The sequence below is a fragment of the Aspergillus japonicus genome (genome assembly GCF_003184785.1).
Source record: "Aspergillus japonicus CBS 114.51 unplaced genomic scaffold BO86scaffold_25, whole genome shotgun sequence".
Taxonomy (NCBI): Eukaryota; Fungi; Ascomycota; class Eurotiomycetes; order Eurotiales; family Aspergillaceae; genus Aspergillus; species Aspergillus japonicus.
In genome coordinates this window covers 67,644-81,312 of record NW_020291662.1, presented here as the reverse complement: position 1 = coordinate 81,312, position 13,669 = coordinate 67,644, and the positions used below count along the sequence as shown (strand labels likewise).

Sequence of the window (13,669 nt, the reverse complement as noted above, 5' to 3'; positions counted from 1 at the left end):
CAATTTATATACCCATGTGGAACCTTAACTTTCTCATCAATCTAGAACCAAGACTTAAAACCCCGCCCAAGAGCCCAACATCCTTTCCCAAAGGAACGATTACATAGCATATCGAAACGTCTCCCACTGCTCGAAATCCATCCGATCGTCATCCTCATCATCTCCACTAGCCTGTCCAGTATGATTATGAGCCGCCGCCAGTTGCTCGCGCCGCTGATTCTCGTAGTTATACCACGCCAGCTGGAAGCATGGGACGATGATCATGAGTACGTAGGTGCCCACTGTTCCACTTATGTCAGTATATATTCCAGCCAAGGCTCTAAATTCGAGCAAAGGGATGAGGTGAAACGTACTAAGCATTCGAAAGGCCAGCTCATACACTGGGGCTTGGATATCGAGAGAAAACTCTATTTCCCATGGGAGCCAATTAGTACATCAGCCCCACGGCTTTCTGGCAATGAATGTCATCTGGACAAAGGAACGGAGAAGAAAGGCTGTCCGCGTTCAGACATGGTAATGTGGGCGGCTTCGTTGACAAGAGCATGAAAGACCTCTACATCGCCAGCAAGAAGATGAACCCTCTTGGCGCGGACAAACAGCGCGGAGAGAAGGCTTTCAGGCTCGGAAACGTTGTGCTGCTTGCACACCTCGAAGGAGTCGTGAGCCAGCTGCTCAAAATGGGAAGCCTTCACAGCGTACGTGCCATCTTCCAACGCTAAATGCGACACAGAGAAGGCAGGAATGGCGTATAGAAGAGGCTTGAACGAAAGGGACTGGGAGAATGCAGTAGTGTATAAGTTGCTAGCTCCCCGCGGGCCATCATCAACTTTCGCGTAGCCCGTCATGGTGGTCAGATAGTGTTGGATCAAATGCTGCTCCTCTGCGCCTATGTTGATCTCCCGGGGGAAGAAGCCATCGCCATTCGTGCTTTGCTTGTCGGCATACACTTGCGTAGTGGTACTTTGGAGCTCCAGGCTATGTGGAGAGGGAAATGAATCTGTGAGACTCGTCGGGTTTGCGAGCCCCCCAGCGGACAACGAGAGCGGGTGATGATCGAGAAGGCCGGTCCCGTGGTGGAGATTCAGATCCACCGGGGTGAAGTCCAAGCCGAACTCGATGTCAAAAGGCAGGTCTCCCAGCATATCAACGCAGGCATCAAGTTCGAATGAAGAGGATTGATTGGCAGTTGCACCGTTGCCTTGCTCCGTAAGCCTTGGCACCTCGACAGCTGGGCTCGTCGCTGGATAGCCGGTGCTTCGCTCCCCACCACTCACCCGAGATACCTCGTTATCGTCAGCTACCGACTCAGTAGGCTTCGTCGCTTTGATGTAACGCGATCGCTCACGTCTGCGACCGATAGTTTGTCGTCGTTTTGGCGGTGGGCTGTAATGTTCCCCGGCCACCGGGGCGCTTCATCGGCATTCCAGCCCTAGCCGTCTGCAAGAAGCACAGCTAGATAGTCCGTCTGGTGAACCTTCCTGTGCCTCGGACTTGCATCGAACCTTTCGAAATTTGCACGTATAGCAACCTAGGGCGATGATTAATGAGCACGAACAAGGGGAGGATGATGGAATACCAACCAGGGCGAGTTCGCTGGCGTCCATTTGAAGTGTTTATAGCGAGCATGGATGAAATGGGACGCCCCCGAGGGGCTATGAATCAGGGGACAAACAAATGTGGATGGGATGGACCATGCGAGCTGTGGGCGAGAGCAGAATTTTGGAAAAAAGAGGCGTCAGAGCCCCCGCGTGCTGATTACGCGATGACTTTAAGGTAAGGATGACAGGCGTGGTTGATGGTTGACAGGGATTGTACTACTCTAACGTCAGACATGGTGGGAGATAAGGTATCTCGGTCATACGCCACCCAACCTTCTGACACGACCCAGTATTCCGGATTGGGTAGGAGACTCACCGCTTGACATCGAGCCCTATCTTTAACTCCCAGTCCCTGCAAGGTTGGTATCAGCTCATCAGCTTCCATGGGCCAAAGCGCCTGCAATCACTTCCACCACCCACATCACATGCACCGCGAGTTTGCATGTGCAGGGTGACTAATCCCTGCAGTCTCACCCCCACCCCAACCACTCTCATTTACTCAAGTTGAGAGCATGTTAGATATGTCAACGAACTTTCCTCCTTTTCTTCCCACCGCCACTAGAATCCGAGCCGGGACTAGGAGACGGCCGGGGATTCAGTACTTGTGAGAGTTGGACATTGATCGCCTCCCAGTCCGGCTCGCGCTTCTTTTCCGGAATGGCCAGTAAAATGCATCGCGCATTCCTGCCCGCTGGTCGCGAATGCCTCCTGCACCAGTCGCACTGTTCCCCGTTCACCCGCTTCTCAGCATCTGCGTTGTTCGCTATAAGCTCCTCGACTGCCCGGAGGTTTTGCTTCTGGACTGCATAATGCAACGGTGGCAGACCTTTGGTCGCATGCGGCCGGTCCTTGTCAGCCCCCTTGACGATGAGCTTGGTTAGCAGTCCATCTTGCCATTTATCCACAGCTTGGTGTAATGGCAAATTTCCCTCGTGATCATGGATGTTCATGTCAGTTGGGTGAAGCCCACAAAAGAAATAGATTAGCTCCCGGTAGCTCTGCTTGATCGCTTCATGGAGCGGAGGGCAGAGCCCCGACTCCGGCGGTGGATTGTCATTGACAAGCTCTGGGTACTGGTCACAGAATAGCCTCACGAGCGCCATCTTACGTTCTCTGGTCGCTCTGGATAGTGCAGGAAACCCGAAGGTAACAGCCAATGGTTGCCCGTGCTTATGCTGGCGTAGAAGGTCCCGCAACATACCGATCGATAACTCCTCAGACAGCGACGATTCCATGATGAACTCAGCGAGAGATTTTCCTTCACTGACCTTCCACTTCGGGTCAGCATCTTGCGCCACCAGGAGCTGCAGGACAGCGAGATTGCCAGACTTGACGGCGTAATGGAGCGGCGTTTCTTTATTCGTGTCCTCAATGTTAATCACGGGCGCCTTCTGAAGTACAATTTGGACGATTTCCAGTTTGGCCAGCTCCACTGCATAGTGTAGCGGCGTCTTCCCATTCTTGTCGCGGAAATCTGGATCAGCCTCTCGCTCAAGCAGCAGATGAACCAGACTCGAGCAATCTTTCTCAATCGCACAATGGAGCGCCGTCCTCCCTTTGTGGTCCGGCGCATTGGGAAAGGCACCTTCGTCGAGGAACAGCTTGACAAGCTCGGGGCTCCTGGTGCGTGTGGCATGATGTAGTGGGGTTTCCTGCTTGTGGTTGGCAATCTTGACGATAGTGTTCATCCGCTGCAGAAGAAGCGTCGACAACCCAACCAGTCCTTTGCTGGCAGCCAGGTGCAACTCAGTATTACCGTTTTGGTCCGCTACACCAATCTGAACATGGCCTTCGAGAACTAGATCGATAATCTCCGAGCGACCGGTCTGAATGGCGACATGCAACAAGGACTCGCCTGCGTCGTTCTGAATGCCCGTGTCTGCGCCTCGATCGATCAGAAGACGGCACGCACTCTGGTGCCCTGATTTCACAGCCTTCATCAGCGGCGTGAAGCCGTTGGCCCCCTTGGACGTGCTTTGAGCGTTGATGTCGGCCTTGTTGTCTAGTAGTAAAGCGATGGTGGAGGTCTGCCCGGCTCCCGCCGCCGACATGAGCGCCGTACTGCCGAACCCGCTTCGCTTTTCCACGGTGGCTCCGCGCTCAATGAGCATCTGGACAATTCCATCGTGTCCCAGTCGGGCAGCTAAGCACAGAGGTATGTCCTTGTTGCACGGTTGGTCCACTCCGATCCCCAGATCGAGTAGCAGGCTGACGCCATCGACGCTATTGGCACGGATCGCTTGTGCCAGGAATTTTGATCGCTCCTGTGTACTTTGACTTTCACATATCCAGATGGATTTGAGAATGGTGTAGATGCGACCGCGCTCGCGGTCGCTAGCTTGTTGAACTTCATGTGTGGTGAGCTCGTGGGTGATCTGGGAAGGCTGGAACTGTGGCAGGGGAATCGGCGGATCTTCTGGGTCATCTCCATTCCTGATACTGCTGGGAGGAGTGACATAGGTGGAGGGGGGGTATTCCGAGCGCACTTCGGCTGCATCCTGACTCTGGTAGATCTCATTCCAGTGGGAGGCTTCGAATTCAACTTGGTCTTGTAAGAGCCGAGATATGATGGTGTTTTGGTACTCGATATCGGGTGCGAGTGGCTGTTCCTCGAATGGCGGGTGAAGACTGAATAATTCGGATTGATGAGACGAAGATCCAGTACAATCATCATGAGATCGGACTTACCTGTTGGGATTGAAGAGCCGGAGCACCTCGCGGAGAAGTACCTTGTATTGCTGCAGGGCTACCAGGGCCTGAGGCCAGCGACCGGTGATATAACCTCGCGCACCGAAGCTGGAGCCATAAAGTCGCAGCTGCCGCTCAACTAGGTTGATAGAGTATCCGCACCCTCGCAGAAGCGACGCAAGGTGTGCAGCTGCAGGTGATATATGCGTCCGTGGCAGAACTATGTGTCGCAGCAACGATCGAAGCTCCTCATCCACTCCCGCAAGTGTAGCCAGAGTTTCATCTTGCGACGGGCTAAGGTATGGCTCGAATTGAATTTGAGAGACTAGGACAGTGACGCGCACGTCATCTAGTAGTAAGGAATGGGTCAACGAGAGGAGGTCATCTTCGACCGCGACCTGCATGTTGGCAAGTACGTTAATAAGGACAAGGAAAGAGCGGCTCGAGCGGGATTTCAAGCCACCAGCAGCGAGTGAATAACGAAGGGTGGGTGTAAGGTTTAAGGGTCTGATCCAGAAACAGGAGAGAAGATGAGATAGATCTCACAGAGATGGGGGATTGACAATAACAGAGAGCCATTATAACTGACAGTGTTGCCCGATGAGGCATACAAGGCTTTGTTGCAGCTCCTCCGCCTCACTGCCTGTGTTTAGTCATCGACATATGCTGGGCAACAACCAGGCGCGGTGACTCAATCATTATGGTCGGAATGGCTCTACAGACACTTCATGATTGGCCTATGGCTTCCTCTCTCGTACGGGCAGCAACAGCACTGGACAGCCCTTCTGTGTCTAGCCATGGGATGCCTACCAAGTGGCCGGCGACAGCTGTCATCACCGCTATTGGCCATCTCGCTGCAGTAAACACCGTCAACCTTAGGCACCCAGCTGAAACTTAGCGCTCGCTTGCTGCGAGGATCGGCCAATTAGCCAATACCTGAAATCCTCATGCTGACTTAAGGGGGAAATGCCTCTCATGCTGGGTTTGCTGCAGGGTTGACCCCGACCCCGCACCGCTGGCTACGTCATCAACGACTCTGTCAGCCCAGACTGCCTGGCAGTAAGGAGAAATCAATCTTGCTACCCAGTGACAAGGTGGTAGTAATAGAAATCATCGGGATGCACGATGTTTCAGTCTATATTTTTGAAGACTATCAAGTCGAGATACCAGGTGGGAGCTTGGTTAGGGCATGATTCTTGCCGCGATGCGTACTTTATATGTAGAGCCCAAACAACGCATCTGGTCTCCATCCTACCTCTCACAGCGCTTGTCCTAATTGGTTCCGTTGATAGAATCATGATACCCTGCGTAGGGCAATAGAGAGCGATGTCTTGATTGATCTGGTGTTTTTATGCTGAACCAGTTACTACATAAGTCCTCTGCGTGAATCGCCTCAGATCACGTGGCCCGGTTTACTCCGGAACGGCGACAACTTTCAAGCTGGCAACGGCAAGACTTGACCCAATTACGCCAAGACTACAAACATTGCAGAGTGATAAAAGATAGATAACATAATTTCGTGGTCATAATGAATTCAATTCATGGTGATGCAAGGGAGGAGCTGCAGGCCTTCCTTTCGCGCTATGAACAATTGGACTACATGGATGCCTGTGGCACTAGGAACGGTCACCTGACAGACGCCTGCCCACATGCATCAAAATAAGAAGTCATTTGGTACTGCAGCTTGATCAAACCCAGACTTTGTCCGGAAAGCATGGCAATTCACATCTCGGTGATTCATATTCCTTTCTGATTCTTCCATGACACGTGTTGCCTCACACGTATAAGATAATGATCACCCTCGAGGCTGTTGACCGGCCTTCCCGCATCTAATTATTATAGAAGTACAGGATAGTGCTATATTTATCGCCCTATGGCTCTAAGCCAGGTAAATTCATCCCCACTCTCAGTCTTCTTTTCCGAAACTTTGTCACACTGAACTGTCAAAATACTCACATCATCCGATCAGCCTAAGCCCCCAACTCTGCAATTCGACTACTGTAATGCCGCTACATCAACCAGCGTCAGCTAAGTCCGCAAACCCACGTCTAGATTGAAGGAGGCGAAGATACTCACGCTCTCATCCCCGGCCCCGATGACCGGCAATTTAGTCCACCGGTTCGCCCACGAGATCGGCGCTCTTTCCGTGACCAACCGTGCCTCGTCGGCAGACACTCGCTCGTTGAAGATGACCTCAGCGGGCAGGGTCGGATGCAGCACCGCGGGTCGACCCAGCCCGATCATGTCACAGTCCCCGTTCTGCAAGGGGTCGATCATTCCCTGGCGGGTACGGAAGCCCCCGGTCACCATCAGAGGCACTTCCGGGAATGAGCGCCGGATCGCCTTGGCGAAGTCCAAGAAGAAGGCCTCTCGCGCTTGCGTTCGAGCCGAGGGTCGGTGTCCTTGAATGGTTTCACTGGTCATCATCTATCAACAGGTTAAACACTGTGCTGCAATGCACCTCCTGCCCCTTTTCTATCTCGCATATTCTGAAAAGAGGGCATGGATCACTCACGGTAGGCTTCTCATACGACCCCCCACTGACCTCCACAAAGTCGACCCCGGCCGCAACAATCAACCGAAGCTGCTCAACGCACTCCTTCAGCGCCTCAGCAGACTGATGATCCACCGAGTTGAGTTTAATCCCAACGCAGAACCGCGGCGGAGTCGCCGCGCGCACGGCGCGGATGATCTCAACGACCAGCTGGGCCCGCCGCGCAGCGGAACCCCCGTAAGCGTCGGTGCGGCGATTCGTGTCCGCCGACAGGAACTGCGCGAGGAGGTAGCCGTGCGCCGCGTGGATCTCCACCCCCTGGAACCCCGCCTCCGCCGCCAACCGCGCCGCGTTCACGAACTGCTGCACCACCGTCTGGATGTCGGCCTGCGTCATGGCGCGCGGGACCCCGAAGACCACTCGGCTGACCGTCTGGGCCATCAGGCCGGGGCCGAAGTCCAGCGGTACGGCGCTGGGGGCGAGGTTCCGCGCGCAGAGGCCGCGGCTGCCGGCGCCCATGGGGGATTGGCGGCCCGGGTGGTTGAGCTGCACGATCGCTGGGGTGTGGCGCGGCGTGGTGCAGGCGCTGGCCCAGGCGCGCCAGCGGGCCAGCTGCTTGTCAGTGTCAATGGTCGGGTTGGTGGTCACGTCGCGCGCGTTGCCGAGGTATCGGTGGTCGACTTGCACGTTGCCTGTTGCATGTGGGAGGGTGATGTTAGTTGGATGCGTTCGTGATGACAGCAACAGCAGCAGCAGCAATAGCAGCAACAGCAATTCAAGTAACGATTCTACTTCGAGATACTAACCCGTCATGATCAATCCCCACCCTCCCCCTCCCCATTTCTCATATGCTCTATGGTGTACCCCCGTCGGAAGCCCCTCCCCATCCGCAATGCATTCCGCCATCGCGGCTTTCACAAGTCGATTGGGCAGTTGCAGCCCGCATGGCAGGGTCAATGGCTGTGCAAGGGGAGAATTCATCCTATTCAGTGTAGATTGAGTCATGCGGTGGTGGTAGTGTGGTACGTGAGAGTGTCGGAGTAAGGTATTATTTATACCATCCAACTGTAAACACTCTAAACGGAATCCTCGCCACTGCCGGGCATCGTCCCCCTTTCCTCTTCTCCTAAGAGCACGGAAATACCTTCGCAATCTCAGCTGCTTGGTAAGTTCCAGTATCTTCAGTTGAAGTTAGTCCTGTCTTCCCGCGCGGCTGGTGCTCACGAGTCTCGGGTCTCGGGGTTCGCAGCGGCTGCTGCCGTGCCGGAGAAAAGATACGCTCGGGTGTCGGAACTGGGACCGACCACGCCACCTTTCCCCCTTTTGCTGCGACTTTTCGTAATAATTCTCAAGTGTTTCCCACAAGGTCGAAGCCCAGACTGCCGTAGCCAGGAAAGGAGCTCGTATGTAGAGTATCCAGACCTGGATCGCAGCAGTGACCCACTGCCTAGGGCTTTTTCCGGTCTGCGGGCTTGGACCACGCGGTGGTCGGCACGTGATGCGGGTACGCTTTCCGCCGATGATGTATGCCAGTAGGGCCTATTGCCTTACCTGTGTACAGGGGGATTTTTGAGATGTTTGTGGATCATATTCCTGGCTTTATTATGGCCTCTGGCACTATTTTTGGATGGCGCAGTCGATGGATAAAGTCGTAGTTCATGAAAAATAGAGACAGACACGAAGAATGACTGGCATTTGTTTACTTTATCTATTACTCAACATGAGTACCACGATCGGGGCCTGAATTCATGACACGGTTCAAGAGGTATATGAGCAGAGGCACTTTCATTCTACGAGTTCATATAACATGCGCTTGTAAAATGTCTTGAGCAGAAGGGACAAGAAATTTCAACTCTGCACAGTGTGGTATATTTCCAAGGATCCACACTGCACAGTAAACTGGATTGATAATGGCAAACATACCACAGACACACGGGAAAGGTGGTTGAGTGACAGAATTAGAAAAGGATAAAGGATCAAGGAGATTAAAATGAAATGGAAGAGCGGGGAAATAAGAAGATGAATGAGGATGAGGGTTTCCCTCGTAATGCTTTATGGCGGAGTGTATAGGTCAGGTCCCTGCGGACTGGATTCTGCGTCATCAGTGGCACACTGAACAAAACTCAGGCCTTTCTCTTCCAGGAGCGTACCCGGAAGAAGTAGTACACCGCGAGCGCGAAAAGCACGTTGAACGCGATGTACGCCCACAGCAGGCCGAAGTTGCGCCACCGCTCGCTGTAGTAGATCTCGCGGCCCTCGAGGTACTGGTCCGCAGCCTGCAGCGGACAGTACTGGCATTGGGCAGTGCTGTTCGGGTTGAGAAGAGTGCCCGCGGCTTCTCCTGCCGCCTGGAGGTACGCTTGCATGTATTCCCCACAAGTACCATATGTTGGCGGGACGTCGAAGACACTCAGTTCTTTGTCGGCGCAGTGCACGGGACGGCCGCTCACGCCGGTGGCGATAATCGCATTGACTAGGTAGGTCATCGGGGAGACGCGGTACATAAACGTCCAGAAGCCCGGCAGGGCGACGGGTGGGACGAGCACTCCGTTGAACACCAACGTCATGTTGAAGAGCATTGTGGCGATTAGGCCCGCGGTCTCGGCGTCCGGGAGCACGGCCACCACTGCGTGCGCAAACGTCGACCCATACACGAAGAACTGCACTATTAGGAGCAGCAGCACCCCCTGGCGCTGCGAGTCCACAATCCCATACACGGGATAGATAAAGCTGGCGTACACGATTATGGCCACCAATACCTGGCATGGGATCTCGGCTAGTAAGTTAGCGCCGAGGAATGCGGCCCAGTGGTAGGTCTTGGACGGCTGTTCGCGGACTTCGTAGAGGTCGCGCTGTACGATGAACTGAGGCATGATCTGCTGGACTAACGCGGTGAAGATCGCGGTCATCATAAAGACGGAGAAGATTGACGATTGCAGCCCCTGTTCCGAGGTGCCAGGTAGATAGAAGGAGAAACCGACGAAGACTGTGTGGATGGTTGAGTTAGAACTTGTGTTTTGTGGAGGGCAACAGTAGATCAAACTTACGAGCTGAAAGCACTCCCAAGGCCAGCTTGCTGTAGATATACTCGGGCGACCGCCAGTACTGTTGAAAGATGCGACGAAGTACAGCAGCGAATTGGTCCTTGAACGGCATTGCAAAAGCGGTCTCCTCGGACTCAGTTGCTGGATCGGGTTCGGTTCGGCCGCTCTGAGGGCGTGACAGGTCTTGCTCGAGAACACGCATCACCTCCGCCGCTTCGGGACTTTGCTTCCACAACGCAGGCCAATCCTGAGAGGCCTTACTGTTGACCCCAGCCCCCGCGAGTTCGAGGATATACTCGGCCGGGTTCTCTGCGCTATCACACTTCCTCGCTCCCTGGCGCTCGAAATAGTCCAGCATCGTCCGGGACTCTGGCCCAATGTCGCCAAAGTAGACAGTGCGACCACCCTTAGCTAGGAACAGGAGGCGGTCAAATTGCTGAAACAGCATCGCCGAGGGTTGGTGGATCGTGCACAGGATAGCTTGCCCGTTGGAGGCCAGCTTACGGAGCAAGGCGATAATGGTCCACGAGGACTGACTGTCCAACCCGGAGGTTGGCTCGTCTAGAAACAGGAGCAAGGCAGGCTTTGCAGCAAGCTCGACGCCAATGGTAAGAAGCTTGCGTTGCTCAACATTCAGTCCCTCGCCCGGAATGCCTACAACCGCTTCGGCGAACTCCTCCATGTTAAGCATGCGGATAACTGGGATTGTGTCAGCAGACTGCAAAACGGGTTTCCAACCTTGACGACGCGAGCTTACCTGTTTCCACGAACTCATACTTTTCTGCCACGGGAACGGACTTGGGCTGTCGGAGAAGAGCGGAGAACTGTAACGACTCGCGCACTGTGGCGGTGTGCAGGTGGAGATCCTGTTGTTGCACGTATCCAGTGCTGCGTTGAACGCTCGCCCCGAGAGGCGACCCATTAACGAGTATATCTCCTGTCACGACGCCCATCGAAACACGCCCAGCTAGAACATTGAGCAGAGTAGTTTTTCCCGCACCAGACACGCCCATCAACGCAGTCAGTGTGCCGGGCTTGACCCACCCGCTGACATTATCAAGCAAACGACGCTCTTCCTTTTTGATCTCAATATCGTAGCAGACGTTACGCCAGGTGAAGGTATCGCGGTGCGGCGGTAATGGAGGCTCTGTTTCCTCTTTCTCATGAGGTGTGCTAAGAACCGTGGCCTCGGCCTCTTGATTGTACCTTTGAAATGCAAGGGGAACATGGCCGTGACGGAAAAGCAGGCTCTGAGCCCCCGAGAACGAGCGGGAGTTGATTTCGGTCGCCAGCAGGTAGACAGCGAGAAAGGCAAAGGTGAAAGCACAGAGAATGCCAAAGTTTCTCCACAGATGTTGATACTCATAGCCGTAGCTCACAGAGAGATACCGATCTCCGCTGACGAACAATTCCCCAGCAATCGCGCCCTTCTCGCCACAGATGAAGTAGGGGCCAGATCCGCTGGTAAACCCCGGGTATGCGGGAATCACAGCGGAACAAGGAAAGTTCCGACCATGAAACTCATTCACAGCCAAAGCTTCGAATGCATAACGGAGCGGGTTGATGTAAGAGATCCATTTGAACCAAGGGTGCATGCTGGGCTGTGGGAGAAGGTAGCCGGTATAGATCACTGTCGCAAGTAGAATGACTCCTGCCGCAGCAAGTGCCTGAGGGATCGCCTTCGAGACAGCCGCCAGGGTACGGAAGACCTGACTCATGCACAAGAGAGCCATGGTCACAAAGAGAAAGAAGACAAAGAATGGACCAGCATCGTAGCGTAGCCCACACATGAAATAAAAAATAATGTTGAACGCCAGACTGTTTGCGAGTTTGATTGGGAGATCTGCACACACACCGGCCAGGGCCTCCGAGAATGGGTGATAGAAGGCGTACGAAGCATGTTTCTCCACAATTGGACGTTGCGCATAGAGATTCTGGATTTCGGACACTGTGAGCAGCGAATTGAGAAGAATCGCGAAGAACAACGCGGACATTTTCGAGCTGAAGTCTTGCGTTCCGAAGGGTAATCCATAGTAGAGGGACCCGATAATCAACGAGAAGACAATCTGACCAATCATCAAGGTCAAGGTGGACGGTAGATCATTCCAAACACGCTGGTAGAACCGCACCATGCATATCTTAATCTGCATGGGGACAGTGATCAGGTAAGGAGACTTTGGACGAGCGTGCCGAGCTTGACGCATGGCATGACTCTCTTTGAATGCTTGGGTGGATTCGGAACTGCCGGTGTATCTTGCTTCGTACTCCGAGATTCCTTGCATCAACTGTTTGTATTCCTGGCTGTTTCGCCAGTAGGCTTCGAATTCTTCCGGTGTCCTGGGAACCTTATTCTCAAAGCCTGTCGAGGCTTGCCGCTCGGTAGGGTTCGTCACACTAGTCAAGAAGTCCGCAGTCGTCTGCCTGGCAGGGCAATGCCATCCCATGCTCTGGAAATACTGTTTTGCCTGCGAGGCAAGGCCGAAGAAAATCTCGCGTCCCTCGTACAAGACTGCCACCTTGTCGAACAGATGGTAAATTGCCTGTGATGGTTGGTAGAGCGTGGCTATGTGCGTTGTCCCAAAGACCTTGGAACCAATCTGTAGTGCCTTGACAAAGTCCAAAGAAGACGCTGAGTCCAGACCACGGGTGGCATTATCCCAGCAGCAAAGTGGCGAGCCTGCCAGTGCCATCTCTGCAATGGACACGCGCTTGCGCTCCCCTCCACTGACGCCACGAACGAAATCATTCCCGACCTTTGTGTTGACCGTGTGTAACAGCCCGAATATCGCCATTACGACCTCCCGCATATGTGTGACATACTCGTTTCGAGACATTCCATCGGGGCGAATCTTGGGGGCGCGTGCTGCTGCAGCGAAGTCGAGTGTTTGACTAACTGTGAGATGAGGAAAGTCTGGTATGGTCAGCATTCACATGTCAGGTCGAGGCAGAGGGGACGTGGCGGCTCACGTTTCTCGACTTCTTGATTATAGAGAATCTCTCCCTTGTAGTACTTCTTCATCTCCGGCTGCAGGATCCCGTCGTAGTTGAAGATTGCATCTGCGGACAAGTCGAGCCCCTCAGTCTCGGCAGCCAGTGCTTTTAGGAAAGTAGAACATCCAGCTCCTGGCCTACCAAGCACCAGCAGCATCTCACCGTGCTCGAGATACCCGTGAAATTCGTGCAGGATTGTTTTCTTGTGTTTGCCACGCCGTGATAGACCTCCCTGTACCGGAGCTAGGAGATTCGACGCGACAGTATGCTGGATTTGGATTTCCGCGCCATGGCCCTGCACAGTGACACCCCTGAAAGCCACCCCTGTTCGTCTTGCGGTTCTGTCTTTCTCAAACTGTTGGACCTGGTGCTTTGTCCATGCCAGATAGTCAAAGTCTGGGCTTCGGGGGTCGAGAGCTGTCGGTTGAGCTTCATCTGAGCCTTTGGCTTCGGCTGCTGATTTGGCGGATTGTCGAGTGGCGATCCTTCTCAATTCCTCGCGGCCGTTTTCGGGCCATGAAGTATCATGGTTTGTTGATTCATCATCGGAACTGCTCGCATTCTCCGTCTGCTTTTCCATGGTGAATGGATTTATCGATAGTGTCACGATTGACCGAAGGGCACGGGACTCGACATAGGTCGAAAAGTTGATAAAGCGTGAGATGCCATGGTTTATAACTCAGTGGTAAGGGCGAGAGTAATGATAAGCATTTAGGAAATTGTCTACCTGAGACCATACCACCAGGAGAAGACTGGTGATGGCAAGCCCCACTTGGTGGTAACCATCCTCCACTAGGGAGTGCTATTTAGTTTGCATGGGGTGAAGTTGAAGTGGATGGGATGAAGAAGCGTCG

At 53.8% G+C, this 13,669-nt stretch overlaps 2 protein-coding genes across 2 annotated transcripts; both read right to left on the bottom strand.

The window, feature by feature from the left end:
* Positions 1–6,082: 6,082 nt before the first annotated feature.
* Positions 6,083–8,153, bottom strand: BO86DRAFT_339119 (NADH:flavin oxidoreductase/NADH oxidase family protein). Its single transcript, XM_025668999.1, has 4 exons — positions 7,587–8,153; positions 6,802–7,472; positions 6,363–6,713; positions 6,083–6,295 (listed from the first exon to the last, which is right to left on the bottom strand). Exons 1-4 carry the CDS (start codon positions 7,783–7,785, stop codon positions 6,257–6,259), a joined length of 1,260 nt encoding a protein of 419 aa, XP_025527474.1. The 5' UTR covers positions 7,786–8,153; the 3' UTR covers positions 6,083–6,256.
* A 361-nt stretch (positions 8,154–8,514) lies between these two features.
* BO86DRAFT_362536 (ABC-transporter) lies at positions 8,515–13,641 on the bottom strand. Its single transcript, XM_025669922.1, has 4 exons — positions 12,792–13,641; positions 10,582–12,735; positions 9,828–10,523; positions 8,515–9,766 (listed from the first exon to the last, which is right to left on the bottom strand). Exons 1-4 carry the CDS (start codon positions 13,393–13,395, stop codon positions 8,904–8,906), a joined length of 4,317 nt encoding a protein of 1,438 aa, XP_025527473.1. The 5' UTR covers positions 13,396–13,641; the 3' UTR covers positions 8,515–8,903.
* Between the last annotated feature and the right edge of the window lie 28 nt (positions 13,642–13,669).